The following is a 10,786-nucleotide window of genomic DNA, read 5'->3' as shown; positions in this document are numbered from 1 at the left end:
GGACCTATCCTCCCGAAACGAAGTCTTCCCGACTAACCCCGATTCGTCCAAGGTCGTCCTTATCTATGACGAGATATTCGTGTCGTTGCCGCTCGGCAGTGCCACTCGAACGGAACTTTCGCAAACGACGCGACGCTCGCCATTGAAGCACTCCTCACAAGTCGGGCTTTCTGCACGGGGTGGGGGAGGGGGTGCGGTGTTCCTCGTTGCGATGTTCTTCAAGGATGTTGCCCATCGAGCGGATGTCAAGTACCCAAAAAAACTCTGGTCATTCACCGCGATCAGCGGGAGGGAATCAGGGCATTGAGCTCGCCTTCCTACCGATCAGATGCGCATGTCGTCGTGTCTCTGGAAAGAAAAAACGTCCGGATCCTGCTGCCTCCGAATGAAAGCGTTCGTGCAAAACCCTTCCTGCAACGCGGCACGGCGATACTTTGAAAAAGTGACTCTATCACCGATGTTCTTGCTGAAAAAGCGAACTCCCGAGAGCTCTTCGATCTATCGAATGAAAGTCATTGGTTCCGACAAGAACTCATCGGTATCGAAGACGGGATCTCGGTCTTCGGAATCTCATCCGGGAACGATTTGTGGAGAAATCCCTCATCAGGAATTCATCATGCTGCGCTCCGGCTCGGATTCCATTGAAATTGCATCGCTCGTCAGGATCGGAAAAGCCTCGGAGCCTCGCTGTGCCGTGCTTCCCACCGCACAGTGGAAGTTACGTGACAAGTTCTGCGAGCAACGATTCGGAGGAGCTTAATTAGCAGATGGAGAGACAACACGCAATACGGTGGAGGTCACGGAGACAGAAATAGAGAAATAATCACGACAGTCTTAAATCCAGGCTTGCGCGTAGATGTAAGAGTACATAATCACTAATCACCAATAATCGACATAAACTACTTATTACGTACAAGACATTAGGAATTGAGGAATATGGATGCCTGAGGAAATGGAGAGGAATAAAATCCCTTGGTGATAAGCGATCGAGGTCCAGCGGGGGAATGCACCGGCAGTGGATGGCTCGATGCCTCGACGACGGTTTGCCCGGAACTGTCAGGAACAGCTTATTATTCTTATCATTGGTGTAAATATTGAGTTACGCTGAATTGGATAAATAGCGCTCAACGTATTCTCGGATCTACCAGCTGACCATCACAGGAACAGCTTTCCATTTGAAAACGCTTCCGGAAAGCTCAGCAGCGATCGCGGGCTCAGCTTGTCGTCCCCGATGCAGCAGAAACGTCCGACTATGACTCGCAATAAAACGTGGCTCCTCCGTGTGGGACCATATAGTCAAGAAAGATATACATAGCCGCTCTCTAGCCCGCTCCCTCTTTCTCTCACAGGCCGGCTCAGTTACTCAAATGTAATATACGAGTGGTCGTGGCTATACAGTGAGAGCAAGCTTTGATTTTATGAGCTCCATTGTTATTACCACGGCCGTCGCATGCAACGTCGGTGACAACGTTGACCGATCCCGGCTACGTCATCGAGAAGACGAACACCAGCGTCGTCGAAGGGGACAACGAAAACAACTCGGATCAGCGCCGTATTGGGAAATAACTCGTCCGAGCGTCAAGGCCGTTTCGCGGCCCTCATTCTGACTGCTGCGAGTGAAGTCATGGATCTGTCAGCCGTTCGACGAACACGCTTTGTTTTCCGGCTGTTGAAATCAATTATCGGATTTGCTGGTGGCGGACTAAGTCATCAATGCGACTCTCGTCCGCTGCCAAGAGCACTCGTCGCGGCGGAGTACTCGACTTCCGCCTAACGAGCAGTCGGTCTTTTGAAAAGCTTCCCATTCTCGGTGAGCTGTGTCGGGAAAACAGAGCCCACACGTAGGGGAGTAAGCTTGAAGTCATCCCTTGTCGAATCACCGGGTGTAACCAAAAGCTCATCATCAAGTTTCTTCATCCGGGCCCCCTTCGCCTGCGGGCTGTGAGCCCCTTCGAGATCCAGCAGAGGTACACGGCCCATGGATGAGATGCACGACGGTCTCTCAGACGGCTCGCGGTCCATGCGGGAACAGGTCTGCTCACGCTGTAAATAGGCCGCCTCCGGCGGCCTGGAAGTGAAGCGGCTCTCAAGACTGTTCGCTTCCCTGCCGGCTCATGGGGTCAATCTATTACGGCTTACTATCGATACTTGCGCCCTCATGATCAGAGGACGTGAGTACTGTCAGGGCTCTCCTGTTACCAAAACACAGGAACGAATAAGACCTAAGCTGGAAGCTTCCACCCGGAGAGAGAAGAAACCACTACTACGACTACCTTGGTCAGTGTCGGCAGCCCGTAGAATTCACCCTGATAGAGAAAGTAATCCCCAAATCCATTCAGTGGTCAATCGTTAACCTCGGAACAAGCTTCCAGGGAGCTGATGGCTAGAAGTGCGGGTCCTGAGTCCCAGAGAGTTGATCTGCTCTTCGGTCCCTCGGGCTCTGACAACGAATAGAGCTCGGGGATTCGCCCCGATTTGCATCGGTATCACTCACGACGTGCGGCTTCGTGTCTGCGACCGAATGTCCCTACGACAACGATCATCACTCCGGGTATCGAATCGCTTCCGAGTGCGGGGAGCGGCATTGTTGCAGCGGGGATAGATTCTCCAGACAAAACGCCGCGTGATATTCTTGAGAAACAGTTTCCGCGGTACGCGGGCTGCGCAGTCAGCGGTTTTCCTCGAACCCGCTCCGACCCTCGATCTGGATAAGGCACGCGCTCTTTTCGCGTGCCGTGAAGTCTGATTGAAGGAGGAAACGCTCCTCGAGCTATATACGCAATTCTCGAATTGTCACGCGACGGAGAGCGAAATCCAGTCTGCTGCAGGGAAAGTCTAACGCTTATTGAGGGAAGGAGGCACGCCACGTTCGACTGCAGCATCGGATGCACGCGAAGACAATGAGATTGTCTCCGACGAAGAATCAAGACGGTGACGAAGTGCCACCGAAAAACCTCTCTGTGCCGGCGAAAAATCTCCTCCACGCACAAGACTGCGCCGAGCTCCATTCCCCGGGCGCAACGATTCATTCGTCTACTGTTCTCTCTATCTATCTGGAACCAAGCAGCAATCTCGTTAGCCGAACTGCACCAGCATGCAAACAGCATTCGTAGGTTCTATGTGTTAGCCGCCGCTAATGTACTGTTCTTGCGTGGTTGCGTTTGAAGAGCGCCGCTTACGAAGTTCTGCCCGAATTCATGCATTCGACTACGGGACGTGCGTATTCTGAGCGTATCATACAGCTGGATACTGGACGGGTCGACGGCGAAAATCACCTAACCGTCCGTAAGTCTCATCGTCGGACCTATCTGCAGAGCGGAGTCGATCCGGCCGAGAGGCTTGGGAACGGAGATAGGAGCCCACGGCCCGAGGAACAGCTGTAGGAGGCTGATTCCCGCTGTGTGTGCGTTCCGTCCACTTTCAGCCGTTTACAAGTCAGCTGCAGGCTACTTTCAGGTCAACTGCAAATAGGATATGGAGCTCTTGCGGGCTAGCAGCAGAAAAGCATGTTCTCGCAGAGCGTAGAGCTGATGAGCACGGAGGGCTCGGGAGGAAAACACGAAAGGGACCGAGTTCGTTCGTGGCGGGATCCCTCGTCGGGCGGACGCAGTGGATTTCCTCGGCAACAAACTGAGAATCATCCGCGGGAGTCGAGAACTATGTCTGTTTGGACGAGCCGCACCAACCGAGAAAATTTTGCTTGCAGGAGGGAGCTCCCGAGGCTGAGACAGTAGATGGCAACGGTCCCGTCAGCGCGAACCTTGCCGGTTCGCCCGACGGTAGCCAGATCTCGACGGCTAAGGCCAATAACGCCCAGTCCAACGCGCTCAACCTGATTAAGAGCAACAAGGTTGGTCTCGCTTGAACGATAGGCTTTGCGACATCGCATAGAACATTCGTTGCGGGAAAGAGACACAGGACGAAAGCTCGGCGGGAAAAAAAACGAGAAGGGAGAGGAGAATCCCGTAACGTGGAAGAACCCCCACAGCCAATTAATCAGCGCACATTGCGATCAATCGGATTCATCGTTATTTCTATGGCCATTCTATTGCCGGCGGAGCTCATTGCTGTCGAGCCCGATGAGCCTGAAACGAGGCCTCCCGCTGAATCACAGACGAGTCTGACCGTGCTTCGCTGAACAAAGGGGACGCGGGATACGCTTTTCGGTCGCGGAACGCCTACCCGAGCCGGCTTGGACTCGAAAGCAACAAGATTCGGGAGGCGGCGCGCCTCTTTCGCGGAACAAAAAAAGACCCGCATGGTGCGGTGGTGCTTTACGAGGACCGCGCGGGATTGGGATGATCTTCAACGACTACGACGGCGGGAAACTTCAACGAGAAGAAAGAAACGACTTTTGACAAGCACACAAAGGGAAATTGGCCCAAGCGTTATAATTTAGTGATGTCTTTTGCTGATGGCTCGCCAGCCACGGTCCCGCCATTCGAGGGAGTTTTCGCCGGCTTCTCGACTGGCCAGCCAGCATGCATGTTGAACATTCTGAATTTCACCCCATCAGAAGTCTCCTACGGGATCCCGTCGACGTCATTGTTAAGGCGTGACACTGATGAGTCTCGGAAAGCCATTATGCAGTGTTCCGACCGAGGTCCGTAGCGCGCACGTCGGTCGTTCAAAAGCGGAAAAAAATCATCTGGATTTTTAATTCCACGAAATCCGTTTCCGGTGCTCACGAGCGCCCCGTATCCTACGTGTATTTGCCCTTCCCGGACGCTGCGTGCACGGAAGAGTGAACGGCGAAAGGCACGCGAGTCGACGGCGAATTGTGGACAAGTGTCGTTCGTGGTATTGCAAGCTCGCAGTCGTACTGGAAGCCGTGTCATGCCGGGCAGCCGCGAGGCTAAGAGCTCGGACACCGAGAAGGCTGCCTCCAATCGGAGTTCCGTTCGGAGTCCGAAACCAACTTATTGGCCTGCTCGATCGTGCATGTGGCACGCTTCCGGTGTTCCGAAACCACAAGGAAGCTCGGGCTCCGAGAACCGCCGGGGAGCTTTAGCGTTCCTGCGTTGCTTGGGAACGATTAATTCCCTTCTGTCATGCACAGTGGTTTCCTCGTGGTCTCGAAAAGTCCCGGTGGACCCTCCCACCTGCAGGGGATGTAAAGGCCCCCAGCAGCTCGTCATAAAACCTCGCTGGCGGAGTTTTTTCTAATTATCCCGTAATCATTCCCGCTCCGGAAGCTTTCCATCGATGTTCTTCCCACGATCCCTCGACGACGCGAAGTCTCGAGCGACAGTATCCGCGCTGGGAGAGTCGATCCGAGCGGTTCCCGCGCTTGAACGAGCGAGCTCAAAATCTTAATCCATCGTTGCAGGACTCTTCTGGCGCTGTACTGGTCAAGAAACAGCGTTTCAACATAGTTCGATACAAACAGAAGTCCAGTCGTCGGAAACGAGAGAAGGTCTCCGCGAAAAGAGAGCGCAAGGCCACAAAAACTCTCGCGATCGTGCTGGGTGAGTATCAACAGGAATTTAATTAGGTAGATCTGACTCGCTTGTTTTCATCATGACCCCGGGGTCGCGGACGCTGCCCCTCCTTAGTCGGGTTTTGCGGGACAGCCACAAGAACAAGGTCTCATTTATGGTGATCCGGTCTCAGAAGTGACCGTCTCATAGATGTCACGTCGAAAAATAATTCAATCAAGCACCGGAAGTCTATAGAGCTTCATAATTAATCTGAGCCGCGGGACACTAATGAGCTGAAAGAGGTCAATGGCATGAGAAATAATAATCTCTCGTCGTCCGACCGCGGAACATCCCAATGGTGGTGTCCATACAAGGATCAGCTAGTGGCCTCGGGGGAAGGGGGGAGGAGATGCTCCACATTTTTCTCGAGCAAAACGATCCGACGCTGTTACTGACGGAAGCGATGTCTGCAGAATCTCGGCGGGACACGACGGCGTTCTGGGCTTTTGCTTGTGCATTCGGCTTCATTTCGGGTGAATGCGTGTGTCGACACGTGGGTATTATGTACATTCGTAAAAGTGCATTCGCGCATCGTTTGCGACGGAGAGACCTCCTTATCACTCCATGTATGCTGTGCACGACAAAAAGAGCGTTGTAGCTGTTGCTTCCGCAGCCCTTACTGTATCGTGCAATTTACATTTGGAGGACCGAGAGCAAGCTCGAACGCGGCTCGCCAGAAGAGCATTCAGCGCATTCAGTCATGGGCCATAAGTAGGGCAGTCGTTGGGGCGACTCTTCCGCTGGACGCCCCACTGATATATGAGCTCATACTTTTGTCGGGTAAGAGAACGCTTTTCTCGTGAGTTCACCCCCGACCTCGCCCGGATGAACTGAACGTATTCCGATGACGAGGGAGCTCGGGCGGTATGCATTTCGAGAACACTGACGAACTTTCAGGGTGTGGGGCAAGCATCGGTCGATCTCTTGTGAGAGAAGAAATGCGCCGCCCTGTCTGTCGCCTTGAGACGAAGCACTCGTCCGTATTCGTTCGTCACAATTCAGAACTCACAAATCGATGCCGGCATTGTCATCGCGCACATCGACTAATCGATTCCTTCATCGCGTCGTTCCGTTCCCTACCGATCCCGGAGCCTAGCGATGGTTCTAGGAAAGCGAATTTCACCATTGATGAGCAGGACCACGAATGATTGTAGGAATGGGGAATGGCTATCGCCAAAGCTCACCCTCCGCTTCGTTTCCAGGCGTATTTTTATTCTGCTGGGTCCCATTTTTCACCTGTAATGTCATCGACGCGATTTGCATCAAGCTCGGCTGCAAGGAGTGCCAGCCCGGAGTCACCGTGTTCATGCTCACTACATGGCTTGGCTACATCAACTCGTGCATCAACCCAATCATCTACACGATTTTCAACACGGAATTCCGAAAAGCTTTCAAGCGACTTTTGACTGGTACATCAGACCGCGTTGTTAAATAGCACTAGAGCAACGATAGTGACAGCTCCGCGTCTTCATGAGCCCGAGTCTACGAGGCCGCTGGCGGATCAAGTTGCCAAAGTTGTCATCGTCGAGGGCCCCGCAGCTCAATCACTCGGGAGTTCTGCACTTGCCTTGCTACTAAAGTTTTAGTACTTCTGGTTCAGCTCACTGCGTGGTCGCGGCCGGGAACTACGGAAAATCTGAAAAAAAAATCCCTGCGAAAATACAAACAAACACAACTATTTCTGAGAAAGAGAAAGAATCGATTCGACTAATGGAAATCTGATGATCATTGTAGAACGAAGTAGCCCTCGTCAACCTTCCGGGCTGCATAATAGCTCCGAAGCTCTCTCCATCTCCGGATCGAACGATTTCGAGGGAGGACGAATTTAACGCCGAACTTCACAGACTGCTCCCCATTGGAGACATGGACAAGAACTTCATTGTGAGGACCAGTCTCCATCAGGGGGTGTGGGGGGAGGGGGACGAGCATAGCTCGGTACGAAGTCTCGATGAAAGATAGAGCATTGTGATCGGAACCGTTTGAATACAAACTACAGTCGCCTCCAGAGGGAAGTGTCTGCTCTTCTCCCCGAGTTCCGTTGGACAGTCCGAGATAAGCCTCAACGAAGTCCGAACAAGGATATTCTTCTAAGGTTCCTCTCTGTACGGGCTGCCTGGAAGCAGGAGCCACCATCGCTGGGTTGGCTGGGCCCGTGGTCCGCTGAGAAGGGAGAGCAGTTTCTAAACGTGATCGTTACAAGAGAAAGTTGAAGTCAAAAGCCGCAGGAGTCTCGGGGCGTAGAAGTTTGTGTCAGCCTCGAAAGTGAGCAGCAGATGGTCGTCCCGACAATGGTGAAACTGGCAAAAATGAAAAATCCATCATACTGTGACGCAACCTGTACGAAGCACAACCTGAATACACAAGCTCCGGAGGACAGGCTTCGTGCGATGCGGACCGAACAAAAACGTTGCTGCGGTGTCCTGAGCGCCGTTCTAGTTTGTAACTCAGTCAGTCAGTTTGTCTGTCAGTCAGCTAACAACATATCTTTACGCACAAGGGTGAGCAGTTCCGGTCGGAGAAGTGCTTCAGTGTTCTCCCGTGTTCGCGAGGTCCCGCATCGGTGACGCATTGTTTCAATTTACCGAACGAGCTCGTTGCATTTCATCAGTGATCGATATTCGTCATTGGTATATCGTTCGATAATAATTGTTGAGTAAGTGCCAAACAAAATAAAAGAAACGGCGCGTACCTCTTTAGTATTTAGAGTTCCGGTGAAGTCCAAGGTCTCGCTCACGTGTCGAGCCACCGGTGGCGAGGTCCCGACAACAACCTGGAGTGAATGTGGACATGTACATGTATGATGCTGATTCGATCGTGCGAGGAGAGCGGTTCCATTGTAGAGATATCGGATATTATAGACAAGAGCGTTGCCAGATCGAAGTCGAGAGGGGTCACGACTCGATCTGAATTCTCGGGTGACTCTGTGAGGGGATCGAATAGGAGGTTACGATTTAGCGCTCGTTGACAGGATATGGAGATAATGCGAATTGATATGCGATAAGGAAGATTGTAAGTGACATCATAATAAAGCATACGATGACGATGTTCAACTGATAGTACTCTATTGGAACGCGCGCATGCCGATCCGAAAAGCATGAGTAGCTCCTCCTGACTGAATCCCGATGCCGGCATTGGAGAAACACTCAGGACTAGATACCGCGGGGCGCGAACAGAAAACCTAAACAAGCACAAGAGTTTATCGTGAATTCCGAAGCAAGATCCGCTGGGAGTATGTATCTAATGGGTATTACAGAATAGACCTCATCGAGGCCGATTCACCCCCCCCCCCGACCCCGTGCCTCCATTTCCTCATTCATAATTCATTTATTTATTCATTCATAATTTATTTATTCATATTCATAGCCAATGCACGCCTGATCTGGAGCTCTTCCAGCCTTTAAGCCTGATAAAGGTCGGCAAGTCAAAATATTCCGTCCGCCTTCTCGAAAGGGTAAACAAGGAGAAAAGTTGCTCCTTCCGACGGCATCGACAAATGTGGGGAAGACCTCAAGGACAAGAGATCTCTATGGCCGAGGACGACCTACCCAACAGTCGGAATGGATGAGAGCGACCGCTACGGAGCAAGTGCCAGTGTCAGTCGAGCGCTGAGTATACTAATATAAGCTTGTCACTCACACCAGACTTTTTTCAGACAGTTTTTCTCCCCCGAGCAGACGATGAGCACGGCGCGATATCTAATTGAATTGAGCCGTCACGAGAGAGAGGAATCTTTCCCGGCAACTGCTCCTCAACCGGCTCGCTTTCTCAGGCACCGTTTCGGGAAGAAGGCTGGACAAAGTTTTTCTTAGACAAACTATATATCAGCGGGTTGACTCGGAGCGAGGCGCGGGTTCAAGCCTCTCCGTCTTGCCGGGCCGACGGGTCAGAGGCTGCTTGCCCGACGACTACTATCTCTACGTTCGTGAGGGCGCGAACGGGAAAGAATCTGCATCCGTCCGGTCAGAATGCAGGGCGGCGACCGTTCTCTCGACGCTCTTTCGCGCGCGGTCCGGCGTGCTGTAATTTATAAGGCCGGAGACGACGCTCTGCTTTTGAGTGTGGGAGTCGAGCGAGGGGGCGGTGGCGGGAAATCACCTGTCATCTCGCCAACGGTGAGTTGCTCCCGTATTCGGACTCTCACTGTAATTACAATACTTACGAAGTGGAGCTTGACGGGCGAAGCCATGATATTATCCCCGATGCTTTCGCGCATTCCGCGGCTGCTCTGATGCGCGGCGGCTGTTGTTTCCCTTTCCGTGGTTTCGGCAAAATAGGCGAGCGAAGCGGTTGTCTGATCGAGTGGGGGTCTGGGAGGAATCGGACATCAGGAATCGGATGAATCGCCCGTGCCGCTAGAACACCGGGAGCTGTTCTCCGCAGACTCTTTTTCTCCTAGGAATCTCCTGCATCGCATGTGCAGAGAAGATTCCTGGGAGAACGATTAGATCATGCTTCGATAGCCCTGAGAATGTGTGGGCCGACTGAATGATCACTTCGAATCTCATCGACACGCACGCAAGGGTAAAACGGTTAGCGGCTCCGTTTTGCTCCGTGTCGATTACGAGAGCTGACGTAGACTAGACGGTGCGTAGCACTCGATTTGGTGAATATGCGAACGATGCAAATGCGAACACTCAATGCGGGAAAAGAGCCTGAGTTCTCGTCGTGTTCGAATTCAATGACTGTGCCCGATCGGAGTCGCGGAGGAATTCCTTGAGATCGACCACGAAGGGGAACCAGGAGCCCGGTGACTGCTCCCAGGGATCAGCTTCGTTCCCGTCAACGTCCCCGAAGACGTTCTCTCATATTGTGGCGGACGTCCCGATAATGACAAAAGTATGTGACAGAAAAACTCGCCCCGCTATGAATACTCGGTTGTTGCGGCACGTCGCCAGCGCGGAACGTCGATGAGGACGACGCGTGCGAACAGACGGGGCAGACCGCACAGAAGGAGCTCTGAGCAACCGGTAACGAACACGGGGAAGCTCTCCCACATCTGTGATCCCACCAACCGCTCCACGATCCGGACACCGAATCCGCTGTGATTGTGGAGGGAGCCCCATTGGAAAATACGTGTATCGCTATCAATTGCCAACTAGGCCGGCTGCTGCTGCGCTTGTTAGGTCGTCGGTCGGCTGTTCGGTACTGAATCTTCATTGTTCTGATCGCGGAATCATTCGACCGCGGCTCCTGCCAAGGACGTCGTCAGGCGCCTGAAGACACGCGGCGTCATTCAGATAAAAGCTTGTTACCACAACCCGAGGAATTCGCTTACGACACGTTTTGCGTACGTTCTCTCCACCATG

At 52.8% G+C, this 10,786-nt stretch overlaps 1 protein-coding gene across 1 annotated transcript; it reads left to right on the top strand.

Moving 5' to 3' along the window:
- The first annotated feature begins 3,506 nt into the window (after positions 1–3,506).
- On the top strand, positions 3,507–6,915 carry LOC114828613 (dopamine D2-like receptor). The gene is made up of 4 exons (XM_029113292.1): positions 3,507–3,572; positions 3,707–3,850; positions 5,330–5,468; positions 6,683–6,915. The coding sequence occupies exons 1-4, from the start codon at positions 3,507–3,509 to the stop codon at positions 6,913–6,915; spliced, it is 582 nt and encodes a 193-aa protein (XP_028969125.1).
- The last annotated feature ends 3,871 nt before the right edge of the window (positions 6,916–10,786 follow it).

Source organism: Galendromus occidentalis, unplaced genomic scaffold, assembly GCF_000255335.2.
Source record: "Galendromus occidentalis unplaced genomic scaffold, Mocc_1.1 scf7180000076525, whole genome shotgun sequence".
In the NCBI taxonomy this organism is placed as follows: Eukaryota; Metazoa; Arthropoda; class Arachnida; order Mesostigmata; family Phytoseiidae; genus Galendromus; species Galendromus occidentalis.
The sequence above is the reverse complement of the archived record's forward strand: the minus strand, read 5'-3'. Positions and strand labels throughout refer to the sequence as shown.

Excerpts from the sequence above, each read along its gene's own strand:
- LOC114828613 (XM_029113292.1), top strand. The coding sequence starts at position 3,507 with ATGTTCTCGCAGAGCGTAGAGCTGATGAGCACGGAGGGCTCGGGAGGA. Across the intron at positions 3,573-3,706 it reads GAAAACACGAAAGGGACCGA|GAGGGAGCTCCCGAGGCTGA; the intron begins GTTCGTTCGTGG and ends TTTTGCTTGCAG. Across the intron at positions 5,469-6,682 it reads AACTCTCGCGATCGTGCTGG|GCGTATTTTTATTCTGCTGG; the intron begins GTGAGTATCAAC and ends CTTCGTTTCCAG.